This window comes from Salvelinus alpinus, chromosome 6 (genome assembly GCF_045679555.1).
Source record: "Salvelinus alpinus chromosome 6, SLU_Salpinus.1, whole genome shotgun sequence".
Taxonomy (NCBI): Eukaryota; Metazoa; Chordata; class Actinopteri; order Salmoniformes; family Salmonidae; genus Salvelinus; species Salvelinus alpinus.
Genome location: NC_092091.1, coordinates 8,712,130 through 8,731,917, shown reverse-complemented (window position 1 = coordinate 8,731,917; position 19,788 = coordinate 8,712,130). Strand labels below are relative to the sequence as shown.

General features: G+C 39.0%; 1 protein-coding gene across 2 annotated transcripts in view; it reads right to left on the bottom strand.

Annotated features, from left to right (window-relative positions):
- Positions 1-19,788, bottom strand: part of ano3 (anoctamin 3) — a 141,677-nt gene that overhangs the window by 40,619 nt on the left and 81,270 nt on the right. Inside the window, exons 12-20 of one of the 2 annotated variants that reach the window (XM_071405252.1) lie at positions 18,344-18,478; positions 17,350-17,446; positions 13,513-13,573; positions 9,451-9,533; positions 7,360-7,500; positions 5,991-6,155; positions 1,711-1,747; positions 1,291-1,402; positions 927-984 (exon numbers count right to left, since the gene is read on the bottom strand). In XM_071405252.1, the coding sequence (XP_071261353.1) occupies positions 927-984; positions 1,291-1,402; positions 1,711-1,747; positions 5,991-6,155; positions 7,360-7,500; positions 9,451-9,533; positions 13,513-13,573; positions 17,350-17,446; positions 18,344-18,478 (889 nt within the window). The remainder of the gene's footprint in view (positions 1-926; positions 985-1,290; positions 1,403-1,710; positions 1,748-5,990; positions 6,156-7,359; positions 7,501-9,450; positions 9,534-13,512; positions 13,574-17,349; positions 17,447-18,343; positions 18,479-19,788) is intronic. The other variant, XM_071405253.1, reaches the window with a different exon arrangement.

Genomic DNA, 19,788 nt, shown 5'->3' with positions numbered 1-19,788 from the left:
CTTTAGACCCTATTCCCTTCATAGCGCACTACTTTAGACCCTATTCCCTACATAGTGCACTACTTTAGACCCTATTCCCTTCATAGTGCACTACTTTAGACCCTATTCCCTTCATAGCGCACTACTTTAGACCCTATTCCCTTCATAGTGCACTACTTTAGACCCTATTCCCTTCCTAGTGCACTACTTTAGACCCGATTCCCTACATAGTGCACTACTTTAGACCCTATTCCCTTCATAGCACACTACTTTAGACCCTATTCCCTACATAGTGCACTACTTTAGACCCTATTCCCTTCATAGTGCACTACTTTAGACCCTATTCCCTTCATAGTGCACTACTTTAGACCCTATTCCCTTCATAGTGCACTACTTTAGACCCTATTTCCTTTATAGTGCACTACTTTAGACCCTATTCCCTACATAGTGCACTACTTTAGACCCTATTCCCTTCATAGCGCACTACTTTAGACCCTAATCCCTTCATAGCGCACTACTTTAGACCCTATTCCCTTCATAGTGCACTACTTTAGACCCTATTCCCTTCATAGCGCACTACTTTAGACCCTATTCCCTTCATAGCGCACTACTTTAGACCCTATTCCCTTCATAGTGCACTACTTTAGACCCTATTCCCTACATAGTGCACTACTTTAGACCCTATTCCCTACATAGTGCACTACTTTAGACCCTATTCCCTTCATAGCGCACTACTTTAGACCCTATTCCCTTCATAGTGCACTACTTTAGACCCTATTCCCTTCATAGCGTACTACTTTAGACCCTATTCCCTACATAGTGCACTACTTTAGACCCTCTTCCCTACATAGTGCACGACTTTTGTCCTGAGCACTATATAGGGAATAGAGTGCTATTTAGGATACAGCTCTGTTTTTATTGTTGTTGTGCTTCCTGACTCCACTCACCTCCTCCAGTCTCCATCTGTTAAACAGTTTATTATATTTCCCTGGTCTGCCGGCGAACCTAAACACAGTCAGAGGGAAGACACTGGCTTATAAAACTACTCAATTATCAGGACAGTTCAATAAACGACTAACTCTGAGCTTTGGGGGGAGTAGATTGAAACGTGCACAGAGCTCGTTGTAGAAGTTTAACCAAAGTTTTCAATGAGACACCAGCCACACAGACAACTTATTTGGTGAATCAACTTACTCAGGGAATCTGAAGAATCATAAAATTGTAAAATATATTATGTAACAACTGAAAATAACGAGGGGACCTTGTAGAACTTGTCTGTTGCAATATTTATTGAGACGTTGTAATAGTTACCTTCCAAGGAAGAATGCAATATAGAAGGTAGAGCTGTTCAAGTTAACAAACTGGAAGAGAAACATCTTGAGAGCAAAACTGTTCTCCCACTCTGACTCAGTCCGTGGGTGTTCTACAGAGAGAGAGAGAGAGAGAGACACACACACAGAGAGAAAGAGAGCGAGAAAGAGAGAGACACAGAGAGAAAGACACAGAGAGAGAGACACAGAGAGAGACACAGAGAGAAAGAGAGAGACAGAGAGACACAGAGAGAAAGAGAGAGAGACAGAGAGAGACAGAGAGAGAGACAGAGAGAAAAAGAGAGAGAGACACAGAGAGAGACAGAGAGAGACGTTGACATGGACCTCCGAAGCGTAAGATACTGAAGCAACAAAATGAACACGTGCATCTTCAGGAGGATCTTGAGGGGGTAATAATTACCTAAATTTGTGAGCAGATAGGCCACCTTTTCATATACCTGATGAAAGAAATACAGTAACATTTGAAAAATAGCCTGTTGCCAGTTGTTATGTGAGACATGAAGATGATATGTGTATTACGTAATCAGTGAGACAACACGCATCACAAAATAAGCATCTTGTACAGTGAACAATAAGAAAACTCCCTCTGAAATACTCGGTTATACTCAGTATTTTATAACTCTGCAAACTGCAAAATATACATTTATGTAACATAAAATATTACTGTGAATCATTTATGTAACACTTGTTGGACTTAAAATACTGTTTGACTGAGCGTATCAGATGGCTTGGTTTGGTTTGGCAAGACACCCACCACATTCACAGACATGGTGATCGTGAAGTTAAAATCTGATTGTGGATCAGTAATGCAACATTTTACTGTATGACTGTGTATATCCAGTGGGCTGGTTTGGCCATGATCATGAAGATAAAGGCTAAGTCTCCAATGACACCCTATTCCCGAGTGGCGCAGTGGTCTAAGGCACTGCATCTCAGTGCTTGAGGCTGTCACAACAGACACCCTGGTTCGATTCCAAGGCTGCATCACAACCGGCCGTGATTGGGAGTCCCATAGGGCGGTGCACAATTGTCCCAGCGTCGTCCGGGTTTTGCCGGTGTAGGCCGTCATTGTAAATAAGAATTTGTTCTTAACTGACTTGCCTAGTTAAATAAAGGTTACTTTAAAATATATAGTATACTACTTTTGAACGAGAGTATATATAGTATACTACTTTTGAATGGTAGCATTAAATAGTATACTACTTTTGAACGGTAGTATATATAGTATACTACTTTTGAACGGTAGTATATATATTATACTACTTTTGAACGGTAGTATTAAATGGTATACTACTTTTGAACGGTAGTATATATAGTATACTACTTTTGAACGGTAGTATATATAGTATACTACTTTTGATCAGGGCCCATAGGGAAAGCCATAACGTTTTTATTTTCTATTCCATTCCATTCTATCTATGGATTCTATTCTATTCCATTCTATCTATGGATTCTATTCCATTCCATTCTATCTATGGATTCTATTCCATTCCATTCTATCTATGGATTCTATTCAATTCCATTCTATCTATGGATTCTATTCTATTCCATTCTATCTATGGATTCTATTCCATTCCATTCTATCTATGGATTCTATTCCATTCCATTCTATCTATGGATTCTATTCTATTCTATTCCATTCCATTCTATCTATGGATTCTATTCCATTCTATTCTATCTATGGATTATATTCTATTCCATTCTATCTATGGATTCTATTCTATTCCATTCTATCTATGGATTCTATTCCATTCCATTCTATCTATGGATTCTATTCCATTCCATTCTATCTATGGATTCTATTCTATTCCATTCTATCTATGGATTCTATTCTATTCCATTCTATCTATGGATTCTATTCCATTCTATCTATGGATTCTATTCCATTCCATTCTATCTATGGATTCTATTCTATTCTATTCCATTCTATCTATGGATTCTATTCCATTCCATTCTATCTATGGATTCTATTCCATTCCATTCTATCTATGGATTCTATTCCATTCCATTCTATCTATGGATTCTATTCCATTCCATTCTATCTATGGATTCTATTCCATTCCATTCTATCTATGGATTCTATTCTATTCCATTCTATCTATGGATTCTATTCTATTCTATTCCATTCCATTCTATCTATGGATTCTATTCCATTCCATTCTATCTATGGATTCTATTCTATTCCATTCTATCTATGGATTCTATTCCATTCCATTCTATCTATGGATTCTATTCCATTCCATTCTATCTATGGATTCTATTCCATTCTATTCTATCTATGGATTCTATTCTATTCCATTCTATCTATGGATTCTATTCTATTCCATTCCATTCTATCTATGGATTCTATTCCATTCTATTCTATCTATGGATTCTATTCTATTCCATTCTATCTATGGATTCTATTCCATTCTATTCTATCTATGGATTCTATTCTATTCCATTCTATCTATGGATTCTATTCCATTCCATTCTATCTATGGATTCTATTCTATTCCATTCTATCTATGGATTCTATTCTATTCCATTCCATTCTATCTATGGATTCTATTCCATTCCATTCTATCTATGGATTCTATTCTATTCCATTCTATCTATGGATTCTATTCCATTCCATTCTATCTATGGATTATATTCTATTCCATTCCATTCCATTCTATCTATGGATTCTATTCCATTCTATTCTATCTATGGATTCTATTCTATTCCATTCTATCTATGGATTCTATTCTATTCCATTCCATTCTATCTATGGATTCTATTCTATCTATGGATTCTATTCTATTCCATTCTATCTATGGATTCTATTCTATTCCATTCCATTCTATCTATGGATTCTATTCCATTCTATTCTATCTATGGATTCTATTCTATTCCATTCTATATATGGATTCTATTCTATTCCATTCTATCTATGGATTCTATTCTATTCCATTCCATTCTATCTATGGATTCTATTCCATTCCATTCTATCTATGGATTCTATTCTATTCCATTCTATCTATGGATTCTATTCCATTCTATTCTATCTATGGATTCTATTCTATTCCATTCTATCTATGGATTCTATTCTATTCCATTCTATCTATGGATTCTATTCTATTCCATTCCATTCTATCTATGGATTCTATTCCATTCCATTCTATCTATGGATTCTATTCTATTCCATTCTATCTATGGATTCTATTCCATTCCATTCTATCTATGGATTCTATTCTATTCCATTCCATTCTATCTATGGATTCTATTCCATTCTATTCTATCTATGGATTCTATTCTATTCCATTCTATCTATGGATTCTATTCTATTCCATTCCATTCTATCTATGGATTCTATTCCATTCTATTCTATCTATGGATTCTATTCTATTCCATTCTATCTATGGATTCTATTCTATTCTATTCCATTCCATCTATGGATTCTATTCCATTCCATTCTATCGATGGATTCTATTCCATTCCATTCTATCTATGGATTCTATTCCATTCCATTCTATCGATGGATTCTATTCCATTCCATTCTATCTATGGATTCTATTCCATTCCATTCTATCTATGGATTCTATTCCATTCCATTCTATCGATGGATTCTATTCTATCTATGGATTCTATTCTATTCCATTCCATTCTATCTATGGATTCTATTCCATTCCATTCTATCTATGGATTCTATTCTATTCCATTCTATCTATGGATTCTATTCCATTCCATTCTATCTATGGATTATATTCTATTCCATTCCATTCCATTCTATCTATGGATTCTATTCCATTCTATTCTATCTATGGATTCTATTCTATTCCATTCTATCTATGGATTCTATTCTATTCCATTCCATTCTATCTATGGATTCTATTCTATCTATGGATTCTATTCTATTCCATTCTATCTATGGATTCTATTCTATTCCATTCCATTCTATCTATGGATTCTATTCCATTCTATTCTATCTATGGATTCTATTCTATTCCATTCTATCTATGGATTCTATTCTATTCCATTCTATCTATGGATTCTATTCTATTCCATTCCATTCTATCTATGGATTCTATTCCATTCCATTCTATCTATGGATTCTATTCTATTCCATTCTATCTATGGATTCTATTCCATTCTATTCTATCTATGGATTCTATTCTATTCCATTCTATCTATGGATTCTATTCTATTCCATTCTATCTATGGATTCTATTCTATTCCATTCCATTATATCTATGGATTCTATTCCATTCCATTCTATCTATGGATTCTATTCTATTCCATTCTATCTATGGATTCTATTCCATTCCATTCTATCTATGGATTCTATTCTATTCCATTCCATTCTATCTATGGATTCTATTCCATTCTATTCTATCTATGGATTCTATTCTATTCCATTCTATCTATGGATTCTATTCTATTCCATTCCATTCTATCTATGGATTCTATTCCATTCTATTCTATCTATGGATTCTATTCTATTCCATTCTATCTATGGATTCTATTCTATTCTATTCCATTCCATCTATGGATTCTATTCCATTCCATTCTATCGATGGATTCTATTCCATTCCATTCTATCTATGGATTCTATTCCATTCCATTCTATCTATGGATTCTATTCCATTCCATTCTATCGATGGATTCTATTCCATTCCATTCTATCTATTCTATGGTTTAGTTTGGCCAGACACCCACCACATTGAGAGACATGATGATCATGAAGTTGATACAGACTCCGGTGCCAGAGGTGGCAAACTGCCAGTTCTTCTTGACAAACTCCCAGTCGAACGATGCAAACTTCTCCATGGCAATCAGTCGGAACACCACCACCGCAAACACTGCAGTCAGCACCAGAGAGATCTGGGGAGTGGACACACATTCACAGAGAGAGAGCGAGAGAGCGAGAGAGAGAGAGAGCGAGAGAGCGAGAGAGAGAGGCAGAGAGAGAGAGAGCGAGAGAGAGAGAGAGAGGCAGAGAGAGAGAGAGAGAGAGAGAGGCAGAGAGAGAGAGAGCGAGAGAGAGAGAGAGAGCGAGAGAGCGAGAGAGAGGCAGAGAGAGAGAGAGCGAGAGAGAGAGAGAGAGGCAGAGAGAGAGAGAGAGAGAGAGAGAGAGACAGAGAGAGAGAGAGAGAGAGAGAGACAGAGAGAGAGAAAGCGAGAGACAGAGAGAGAGAGAGAGAGACAGAGAAAGCGTGAGAGAGAGAGACAGAGAGACAGAGAGACAGAGACAGAGAGAGAGAGAGAGAGAGAGAGAGTAAATATATCTGTCATCATTACAGTATCTTCTGAGGATGCATGTTATGAGGCTAGCAGTATTTTAAGCAATAAGGCCTGAGGAGGTGTGATATATGGCCAATATACCACGGCTAAGGACTGTTCTTAGGCAACACAGAGAGTCTGGATACAGCCCTTAGCCGTGGTATATTGGCCATATATATCACAAACCCCTGAGGTGCCTTATTGCTATTATAAACTGGTTACCAAGATAAATAGAACAGTAAACAAGTGTCTTTGAGTCATACTGTTGCGTCAAATGCTGTTTCAGCCAATCAGCATCCAGGACCCAAACTACCTGGTTTATATAATGGGTCTAGTCTGGGATTGTGTGTTTACGATGCTTATTGGTCATATTGGTAAACAATGAACCATCGTTACGTGTCTCGGTCTCTAGACACTTCCTATTGTTGATGAGTGATGAGGAAGGTCGGGAAAACCATCCCCAACAACAGTCACTGTTTCCAGAGCGTCTGTTGTATTTCTGGCTCCTATCCACCAGGGGGTGGTAGTAGACTGCTAGAAGCTCATTGACGTATTACACATTGAAAAGGTAGTAAACAAGTATACAGCATTCCAGGATTGGGGTCAGTTACATTTCAATTAATTCAATTTAGAAAATAAACCAAAATTCCAAATCCAATTTTCTTCATTGCTTTTCAATTAAAGCATTTAAGTTTACTTTCAGAATTGACTGAATTGAAATGGAAACGGCCCAAACCCTGCAGTGTGTACACTGAGGACAGATCCACAGTACAGCCTGATGACTCATGTGATGACATGGTCTTACCATGAAGAAGATGCCGGACACAGAGACCATGAGTCTGCTGAGTTTGTCAGTGAAGGGTTGGAATGGCTCCGGCTTGCCAGAGATAGGGTTTACTCTCTCTACTCGGGAGTACTTGGCTTCGAACTGGGGCCGCAGATTCTCCTGGGACAAACACACATACACTCCAGTATATCATACCAATAACTCTGATATTTCTGACTGGTCCAATCATAGATACCCCCTGACCCAGTCAATACTGGGACCGTATCATAACTACAGTAGTATGTGCTCATGACAAATCCTATGGATCAACCAGACATTGCTGACTGAGTAATGTCTGAATAGTAGTGTTCATACAGTACCAGTCAACAGATTGGACACACCCTAGTCATTCCAGGGGTTTACATTATTTTGACTATTTTCTACATTAAGGAATAATAGTGAAGACATCAAAACTATGAAATAACACATATGGAATCATGTAGTAACCAAAAAACTGTTAAACACATCAACATATATTTTATATTTGAGATTCTTCAAATAGCCACCCTTTGCCTTGATGACAGCTTTGCACACTCTTGGCATTCTCTCAAACAGCTTCATGAGGTAGTCACCTGGAATGCATTTCAATTAACAGGTGTGCCTTGTTAAAAGTTCATTTGTGGAATTTCTTTCCTTCTTAATGCGTTTGAGCCAATCAGTTGTGTTGTGACAAGGTAGGGGTGGTATACAGAAGATAGCCCAATTTGGTAAAAGACCATGTCCATATTATGTCAAGAACAGCTCAAATAAGCAGTCCATCATTACTTCAAGACATGAAGGTCCATCAATCCGGGAAATTTCAAGAACTTTGAAAGTGCAGTCGCAAAAACCATCAAGCGCTATGATGAAACTGGCTCTCATGAGAACTGCCACAGGAAAGGAAGACCCAGAGTTACCGCTGCTGCAGAGGATAAGTTCATTGGAGTTACTAGCCTCAGATATTGCAACCCAAATAAATGCTTCACAGAGTTCAAGTAACAGACACATCTCCACATCAACTGTTCAGAGGAGACTGAGTGAATCAGACATTCATGGTCGAATTGCTGCAAAGAAACCATTAATAAAGGACACCAATAATAAGAAGAGACTTGCTCGGGCCAAGAAACACGAGCAATGGACATTAGACCAGTGGAAATGTGTCCTTTGGTCTGATGAGTACAAATTTCAAATTTCTGGTTCCAACCGCCGTGTCTTTGTGAGACGCAGAGTAGGTGAACGGATGATCTCCGTATGTGTGGTTCCCACCGTGAAGCATGGAGGAGGAGGTGTGATGGTGTGGGGGTGCTTTGCTGGGGACACTGTCAGTAATGTATTTAGAATTCAAGGCACACTTAACCAGCATGGCTACCACAGCATTCTGCAGCGATACGCCATCCCATCTGGTTTGCGCTCAGTGGGACTATCATTTGTTCTCAACAGGACAATGACCCAACACACTTCCAAGCTGTTTAAGGCCTATTTGACCAAGAAAGAGAGTGGAGTGCTGCATCAGATGACCTGGCCTCCACATCACCCGACCTCAACCCAATTGAGATGGTTTGGGATGAGTTGGACCGCAGAGTGAAGGAAAAGCAGCCAACTAGTGCTCAGCATACGTGGGAACTCCTTCAAGACTGTTGGAAAAGCATTCCAAGTGAAGCTGGTTGAGAGAATGCTCTCATCGAGGCAAAGGGTGGCTACTTTGAAGAATCTAAAATCTAAAATATATTTTGATTTGTTTAACGCTTTTTTGGTTCCTACATGATTCCATATGTGTTATTTCATAGTTTTGATGTCTTCACTATTATTCTACAATGTAGAAAACAGTAAAAATAAAGAAAAACCCTTGAATGAGTAGGTGTGTCCACACTGTTGACTGGTACTGTAAATGTACATGTCTTTGACATATCATATTAATATACCAGATATTGCTGACTAACCTCTTACTCTACCCAATCAATAGTTTCTAAATGACTTGACCGTATCATCCGTAACATAATGACGTTATGTAGTAGTATTGTAGTAGTAGTATACATTACAAGAATCACATGATATCATATTAATAAAGCAGGTATTGGTGGATAGACCAACCTCTTCCTCCTCCCAGTCGATGAGGTCCCAGTCATAAGTCAGCTCCGCCCTCCTCCTCTTCCAGAACTCCAGGAACACCGTGGCTACAAGGACAACATTCCAACAGAACACGGATCAATCAACATTCCATGGAATGACTGAATTGATTTATTCCAGTATATAGAAAATAGAAATAGGTTAATATAATTGCAATGCAGCTTGACAGACAGAGAGTTCGAGTTACATATTGTCTCTTGGGGTTCCCCGACGTCTCTTGGCGGTGCCCAGCGTCGATATTTTTGACAATTGTGGGAGGGGCCACATTGATATTTAAATTCTCGAGGGGGAATAACTCAATGGCATATTCCCTAAACACAGAAACATTGGATACACAAGAGAATTATGGTGATTTCTAATACCGATGCAAATAGCAATATTTTGAATCGGCAGCAGAATTGGGCAGAATTTGAGTCTTTCTATGCCTATTTAATTTAGCAGTCTACTGTTCAGGATATAGTTTAACATAGATTGACCCACTTCTCTGTTTAAAGAGGAGTAGAGGAGGAAGAGCAGCCAATCAGATGGGCCGACCCATATTTCATCTGAGCCTCATGTGCTGCAGGGCTGTTGCTTCCTGCTCGTCTACACTGCCACTAGAAAAGTCTGCAACTGTAACAACCAGTCTGATTGGACCTAGACTTGCTGTCCAGGTGTACACACATTTTTTCCATACTGATGAACGAGACTTGGAAAGATGCCATTACGAGGCCAGACGGGTCTACTGTACCCCAGACACACCAGTCACAATAGAGCTTCATTTACTGTACCCCAGACACACCAGTCACAACAGAGGCTTCATTTACTGTACCCCAGACACACCAGTCACAACAGAGGCTTCATTTACTCTACCCCAGACAAACCAGTCACAATAGCCCAGCAAGACGGGGTGATTATTCAGCAGACCAGCCTAAGGGACGGGGTAATTATTCAGCAGACCAGCCTAGCTGGTGGATGGATCTATAGTACAGTGTGTTTGGCTGCAGCAGCCTACAGTGAGTTTCCTATTGATCGTAATCAAGTCAGGGCCTCGGTCCCATAAGGCACCCTATCCTCATGGTCGATGGTCCCTGGTCAAAAGTAGGTCACTATAAAGGGAAAAGGGTACCATTTGGGACAAATCCTGGATGTTTTCCATTTCCTGTCCTGGAGGTGTGGACAGAGCTGAGGGAAGATTGCTTTGGATGGGTGTTAAGAGAATGATGCTGGGACACAGTCCAACAGGAGCGGTGTTAGCTAACATCAGTGTGAGACTGTACTGCGTGGGTGTTTCCTCTCAAAGAGCACACACACACACACACACACACACACACACACACACACACACACACACACACACACACACACACACACACACACACACACACACACACACACACACACACACACACAAACACAAACACACACACACACACACGCAGGCAGGCAGGCAGGCAGGCACACACAACTTCTCCCTCCTGGGTGTTTCATTACTAATTACTATTAGACTTAATTAGTAGGGGAGACTGGGGAACAAAGTAACAGTTGTAGAGTTTTACTTACAATGAAAATAATATTTGAGGTAGATTCATAATACTTTTATACTAACAACATACATGTATTTGCTACCGTTACACACTGTAACAAAGTTTCTAGGACCTACCTGTTGTTTACAATTCAACCGACAGTGTCCACCTTGTATTTCTCACAGGGTTAATTGTAACAGGTTACGGGGTTAATTGTAACAGGCTACGGGGTTAATTGTAACAGGCTGCGGGGTTAATTGTAACAGGCTGCGGGGTTAATTGTAACAGGCTGCGGGGTTAATTGTAACAGGCTGCGGGGTTAATTGTAACAGGCTGCGGGGTTAATTGTAACAGGCTGTGGGGTTAATTGTAACAGGCTGCGGGGTTAATTGTAACAGGCTGCAGGGTTAATTGTAACAGCCTGCAGTGTTAATTGTAACAGGCTGCGGGGTTAATTGTAACAGCCTGCAGTGTTAATTGTAACAGGCTGTGGGGTTAATTGTAACAGGCTGCAGGGTTAATTGTAACAGGCTGCGGGGTTAATTGTAACATGCTGAGGGGTTAATTGTAACAGGCTGCAGGGTTAATTGTAACAGGCTGCAGGGTTAATTGTAACAGGCTGCAGGGTTAATTGTAACAGCCTGCAGTGTTAATTGTAACAGGCTGCAGGGTTAATTGTAACAGCCTGCAGTGTTAATTGTAACAGGCTGCAGGGTTAATTGTAACAGGCTGAGGGGTTAATTGTAACAGGCTGCAGGGTTAATTGTAACATGCTGAGGGGTTAATTGTAACAGGCTGCAGGGTTAATTGTAACAGGCTGCGGGGTTAATTGTAACAGGCTGCGGGGTTAATTGTAACAGGCTGCAGGGTTAATTGTAACAGGCTGCAGGGTTAATTGTAACAGGCTGCGGGGTTAATTGTAACAGGCTGCAGGGTTAATTGTAACAGGCTGCAGGGTTAATTGTAACAGGCTGCAGGGTTAATTGTAACAGGCTGCAGGGTTAATTGTAACAGGCTGCAGGGTTAATTGTAACAGGATGCGGGGTTAACATGAACAGGCTAAAGGGTTAATTGTAACAGGCTAAAGGGTTAATTGTAACAGGCTGCAGGGTTAATTGTAACAGGCTGCAGGGTTAATTGTAACAGGCTGCAGGGTTAATTGTAACAGGCTGCAGGGTTAATTGTAACAGGATGCGGGGTTAACATGAACAGGCTGCGGGGTTAATTGTAACACTATCTTCAAAGGTAAAAATCTTCCAAATATCAGTTTGAAACTGACATCTAGATGAAAATACACAACTTTGTTCTATCTATACAGTACCAGTCAAAAGTCTGGACACACCTACTCATTCAAGGGTTTCTACATTATAGAATAATAGTGAAGACATCAAAACTATGAAATAACACATATGGAATCATGTAGTAACCAAAAAAGTGTTAAACAAATCAAAATATATTTTAGATTTTAGATTCTTCAAAGTAGCCACCTTTTGCCTTGATGACAGATTTGCACACTCTTGGCATTTTCTCAACCAGCTTCATGTGGTAGTCATCTGGTATGAATTTCAATGAACAGGTGTGCCTTGTTAAAAGTTAATTTGTGGAATTGATTTTCTTCTTAATGTGTTTGATCCAATCAGTTGTGTTGTGACAAGTTAGAGGTGGTATACAGAAGATAGCCCTATTTGGTAAAAGACCACGTCTATATTATTGCAAGAACAGCTCAAATGAGCAAAGAGAAACGACAGTCCATCATTACTTTAAGACATGAAGGTCAGTCAAAACTTTGTTTCAGAGGAATGGAAGACCCAGAGTTACCTCTGCTGCAGAGGATAAGAATCTCAAATATAAAATATTTTTTGATTGGTTTATCACTTTTTTCGTTACTCCTTGATTCCAGTTGTATTTTTCTTAGTTTTAATGTCTTCACTATTATTCTACAATGTAGAAAATAGTGAAATTAAAGAAAACCCCTTGAATGAGTAGGTACACTACCGTTCAAAGTTTGGGGTCATTTAGAAATGTCCTTGTTTTAGAGAGAAAAGCAAATTTTTTTGTCCATTAAAATAACATCAAATTGATCAGAAATACAGTGTAGACATTATTAATGTTGTAAATGACTATTGTAGCTGGAAACGGCAGATGTTTTATGGAATATCTACATAGGCGTACAGAGGCCCATTATCAGCAACCATCACTCCTGTGTTCCAATGGCACGTTGTGTTAGCTAATCCAAGTTTATAATTTTAATAAGATAATTGCTTTTTGTGCAAATGGAACATTTCTGTGATCATTTATTTCAGCTCATGAAACATGGGACCAACACTTTTTACATGCTGTGTTTATATTTTTGTTCAGTGTATCATAAAAGGCCTTTATAAATACATTTGATTGATTGATTTCTAATTTTCCACAGCAGTAATAGAAAAGCCTGAGAGAAAGAGAGAGAGAGAGAGAGAGAGAGAGAGAGAGAGAGAGTGAGAGAGGCCACAGAAAAATACCAAATAATCTCTTTACCTACCCCATATTGCCATAAAGATAGCAAAGAACACAGTTCCTCCATTGTCAAAGAGATGGGTCACCTGCAAAAAAAACACATTGATCTACATAAACAATTTTCTTCCAGTTCTATTCATTGTAACTGGTTAATAATCAGTCAATCCAGGATTTTGCGATTCTGTGTTTGAAGATTTTTTTTTTGCTGAATCAATTTCCCGCATATTATGTGACTGCTTGCAAATTTCACCAATCAGGGCACAATAACCACAAAAACAAAAAACTGTCAAATCATCACAATATTACACATAAAACTGTCTGATCATCACACTCCAACACGAGGGCTGCAATATAACCAATCACCACACTTTTACAGCATGAAATTGTTAAATAAAGTGACACGTCAACACAATGTCCCGCCCGTCAGTGCATATCTGTGACAAATTGGACAAAACATCTGCCAAATGTCAGAACTGCAGTGGGAAAAAGAAAGCAAATTCTAGAGCGACTGCATAATCAATACTCTCATAAAAAAATGTTTGCATGACTGTCGCTTTGTATAAAAGCCTCTGGTAGACGGCATATTGTTATTATTACCTGCTGTAATGGGGCGCCATTACTCAAACATTTACAATATAATATCACAGCAAAACTAAACTGATTGTAAGGATGTCCTTTCAACCAGTTTTTCCCACTTCACTTCTGCATGTAAATATATCCACATCACATCCACATACGTTGTGGCAGGTCATACAGCCATTAAACCCTTCAAATACAACTCTGGACCTTGAAGACACTTACAATATTTTTGTTCTTTCTTCCCCTCTAATTAGAGACTGATTTAGACCTGGGACACCGGGTAGGTGTGATTCATTATCAGGCAGAACCTAAAAGCAGCAGTAGTCTGGACCTCATAGGGTAAGATTTGAATAACCCTGCATTAAGCATTCCTGTCATGACTGCTCAGCATAGCTTAACAATAACATGCATCAACTGTTGTGTGATTGATATTCAGGGACAGTAACAGTACTAGTTAACTGTTGTGTGATTGATCCTCAGGGACAGTAATAGTACTAGTTAACTGTTGTGTGATTGATCCTCGGGGACAGTAATAGTACTAGTTAACTGTTGTGTGATTGATCCTCAGGGACAGTAATAGTACTAGTTAACTGTTGTGTGATTGATCCTTGGGGACAGTAACAGTACTAGTTAACTGTTGTGTGATTGATACTCGGGGACAGTAATAGTACTAGTTAACTGTTGTGTGATTGATACTTGTGTACAGTAATAGTACTAGTTAACTGTTGTGTGATTGATCCTTGGGGACAGTAATAGTACTAGTTAACTGTTGTGTGATTGATCCTCGGGGACAGTAATAGTACTAGTTAACTGTTGTGTGATTGATACTCGGGGACAGTAATAGTACTAGTTAACTGTTGTGTGATTGATACTCAGGGACAGTAATAGTACTAGTTAACTGTTGTGTGATTGATCCTTGGGGACAGTAATAGTACTAGTTAACTGTTGTGTGATTGATACTTGTGTACAGTAATAGTACTAGTTAACTGTTGTGTGATTGATCCTCAGGGACAGTAATAGTACTAGTTAACTGTTGTGTGATTGATCCTCAGGGACAGTAATAGTACTAGTTAACTGTTGTGTGATTGATCCTTGGGGACAGTAATAGTACTAGTTAACTGTTGTGTGATTGATACTTGTGTACAGTAATAGTACTAGTTAACTGTTGTGTGATTGATACTCGGGGACAGTAATAGTACTAGTTAACTGTTGTGTGATTGATACTCAGGGACAGTAACAGTACTAGTTAACTGTTGTGTGATTGATCCTCAGGGACAGTCATAGTACTAGTTAACTGTTGTGTGATTGCTACTTGTGTACAGTAATAGTACTAGTTAACTGTTGTGTGATTGATACTTGTGTACAGTAATAGTACTAGTTAACTGTTGTGTGATTGATACTCGGGGACAGTAATAGTACTAGTTAACTGTTGTGTGATTGATCCTTGGGGACAGTAATAGTACTAGTTAACTGTTGTGTGATTGATCCTCAGGGACAGTAATAGTACTAGTTAACTGTTGTGTGATTGATACTTGTGTACAGTAATAGTACTAGTTAACTGTTGTGTGATTGATCCTCAGGGACAGTAATAGTACTAGTTAACTGTTGTGTGATTGATCCTCAGGGACAGTAACAGTACTAGTTAACTGTTGTGTGATTGATACTCAGGGACAGTAACAGTACTAGTTAACTGTTGTGTGATTGATCCTCAGGGACAGTAATAGTACTAGTTAACTGTTGTGTGATTGATACTCAGGGACAGTAATAGTACTAGTTAACTGTTGTGTGATTGATACTCGGGGAGAGTAATAGTACTAGTTAACTGTTGTGTGATTGATACTCGGGGAGAGTAATAGTACTAGTTAACTGTAGTAGTACTTCTGTTTACTACAGTACTCCTACACCTACAGCATACCAGTATAGCATTCTGTTTTTTAAACCTGTTAGCTCTAATTCCTCAGGGGTCTTACTAATCTCGGAAGCCACCAAATGTTGTGTGGCTAGCTAGCACATTTATGTTGGCGATCTCAAACTGTTAAGAGAGATGAGCATTTAATTGACCTTTGCATAGACACAGCTATTATATTTCACTCTGAGCTAACAGGGTGGAATAGAACAGAATAGAACAGAATAGAACATAATAGAATAGAATAGAACAGAATAGAACGGAATATAATAGAACAGAACAGAACAGAATATAATAGAACAGAATTTAATAGAACAGAATAGAACAGAATAGAACATAATAGAATAGAACAGAATAGAACGGAATATAATAGAACAGAATAGAACAGAATAGAATAAAATAGAACAGAATAGAATATAATAAAATAGAACAGAATAGAACAGAATATAATAGAACAGAATTTAATAGAACAGAATAGAACATAATATAATAGAACAGAATAGAACAGAATAGAAAATAATATAATAGAACAGAATATAATAGAACATAATAGAACAGAATATAATAGAACAGAATAGAAAATAATATAATAGAACAGAATATAATAGAACATAATAGAACAGAATATAATAGACAGAATTTAATAGAACAGAATAGAACAGAATGGAACAGAATAGAACAGAATAGAATAAAATAGAACAGAATAGAACAGAATATAATAGACAGAATTTAATAGAACAGAATAGAACATAATAGAATAGAATAGAACAGAATGGAACAGAATAGAACAGAATAGAACGTAACAGAATATAATAGAACAGAATGGAACAGAATAGAACATAATAGAATAGAATAGAACAGAATGGAACAGAATAGAACAGAATAGAACGTAACGGAATAGAACAGAACAGAATGGAACAGAATAGAACAGAATAGAACGTAACAGAATAGAACAGAACAGAATGGAACAGAATAGAACAGAATAGAACGTAATAGAATAGAACAGAACAGAATAGAACAGAATAGAACGTAACAGAATAGAACAGAACAGAAGAGAACAGAATGGAACAGAATAGAACAGAATAGAACGTAACAGAATAGAACAGAACAGAATAGAACAGAATAGAACAGAATAGAACAGAATAGAACATAATAGAAGAGAATAGAACAGAATGGAACAGAATAGACCAGAATAGAACGTAACAGAATAGAACAGAACAGAACAGAATAGAACAGAATAGAACAGAATAGAACATAATAGAACATAATAGAATAGAACATAATAGAAGAGAATAGAACAGAATGGAACAGAATAGAACGTAACAGAATAGAACAGAACAGAAGAGAACAGAACAGATTCATGGTCTAATTACTGACCTTTGCATAGACACAGCTGTCACTGAGTTTCCAGGTGTTGCAGTTCTCCTCACACATAGGACACATGATAGTAGTGTTGGCCTCACAGATCTCTTTACTGAAGGGACAGACATAGGAAAACCTCATTAACATTTGAATCAGACATAGAGATCAGACATAAAGAGATCGAAATGTATTAAAGTTAAGGTTACGGGTGTTAAGTTTAGGTTTATAGTTAAGGTTAGGGGTGTTAAGTTTAGATTTAAAGTTAAGGTTACAGGTGTTAAGTTTAAAGTTAAGGTTAGGGGTGTTAAGTTTAGGTTTAAAGTTAAGGTTAGGCATGTTAAGTTTAGGTTTAAAGTTAAGGTTAAGGGTGTTAAGTTTAGGTTCAAGGTTAGGGGGTTAGGGGTGTTAAGTTTAGGTTTAAGGTTAGGCTTAGGGTTAATGTAAACCCTTTGAAATCTGCAGGCTGTATACACAAGCTGTCAGATCAATAACAATATCATTGAGAGTTGTGGGGTGTCCTGACTGGCACCCTAATCTCTTTATAGTGCCATGACTTTTGACTAGGGCCCATAGGCTCTGTTGTGCACCTTAAAGGGAATAGGGTATCATTTGGGATGCCTATAAGAGCTCGGGTCAAAAGGAATAGGGTATCATTTGGGATGCCTATAAGGGCTCGAGTCAAAGGGAAGAGGGTATCATTTGGGATGCCTATAAGGGCTCGGGTCAAAGGGAAGAGGATATCATTTGGGATGCCTATAAGGGCTCGGGTCAAAGGGAAGAGGGTATCATTTGGGATGCCTATAAGGGCTCGGGTCAAAGGGTATAGGGTATCATTTGGGATGCCTATAAGGGCTTGGGTCAAAGGGAATAGGGTATCATTTGGGATGCCTATAAGGGCTCGGGTCAAAGGGAAGAGGGTATCATTTGGGATGCCTATAAGGGCTCGGGTCAAAGGGAAGAGGGTATCATTTGGGACGCAGAAGCTCCGGTGTGGTGTGTCCTGACTGACCTGACTTGGCTGGTGTCCATGGTAAGGAATCCGTAGAGGAAAACGAGGAGACCCACAAGAGCTGCCGGGATCAGCATGCCAGTGTACCAACCCAGCCAGGCAAAGTACAGCCCAATCTTCTCCCCAAAGTAACGCCTGGAGAGGAGAGTCCAATGAACAAGATAAATTAGCAAAAGCTAATCCCAACATGGTCGATCTTTAAATTCCGACCCAGCTGTATTTGCCTGGCAGTCAACAAGTACTTTTTAACAAACCAGGCAAGGAACAGGTGTGGTAGGGAACAAGTACCTGTAACCAACCAGGCAAGGAACAGGCGTAGCAGGGAACAAATACTTTGTAACCAACCAGGCAAGGAACAGGTGTTGTAGGAAAAAATACTTTGTAACCAACCAGGCAAAGGACAGGCGTGGCAGGGAACAAGTACTTTGTAACCAACCAGGCAAAGAACAGGCGTGGCAGGGAACAAGTACCTTGTAACCAACCAGGCAAGAAACAGGCGTGGCAGGGAACAAGTACCTTGTAACCAACCAGGCAAGGAACAGGCGTGGCAGGGAACAGGTACCTTGTAACCAACCAGGCAAGGAACAGGCGTGGCAGGGAACAAGTACCTTGTAACCAACCAGGCAAGGAACAGGCGTGGCAGGGAACAAGTACCTTGTAACCAACCAGGCAAAGAACAGGCGTGGCAGGGAACAAGTACCTTGTAACCAACCAGGCAAGGAACAGGCGTGGCAGGGAACAAGTACTTTGTAACCAACCAGGCAAGGAACAGGCGTGGCAGGGAACAAGTACTTTGTAACCAACCAGGCAAAGAACAGGCGTGGCAGGGAACAAGTACTTTGTAACCAACCAGGCAAAGAACAGGCGTGGCAGGGAACAAGTACCTTGTAACCAACCAGGCAAAGAACAGGCGTGGCAGGGAACAAGTCCAATAAAGGTTAGCAAAAACTCCCCGACATGGACTGATTCAATTGGACCCCCTAGCGGGCAGCAGGTACAGCGTTGGCCCAGTAACGGAAAGGTCACTGGTTCGAATACTCGAGCCGACAAGGTGAAAAATCTGCCGATGTGCCCTTGAGCAAGGCACTTAAGCCTAATTTGCTAAAACAACACATTTCACTGCACCTATCAGGTGTATGTGACAAGAAAACACCCTTATTTGACTGACAGGAAATAAGTCCATGAATTAAAATAAGTATATAATGCACATATGTCGAGAAAACTATTCATAGAAAGTAAAGGAATTCCCCCACATACAAGTAGGTGATCTTGGATGCACAAGTAACAATTTTAATGCATCTCACACCAACATTTTGTCAATAGACCTTCATCAGGGTTGAACGAGTCCAACGAAAAAGATAGACAAGCAAAAAACCTCCCGGCTAGGCGATGAACTTTAAACTGGACCTATTCAGAGTTACACCTACTGTACAGCTGTATTTCAG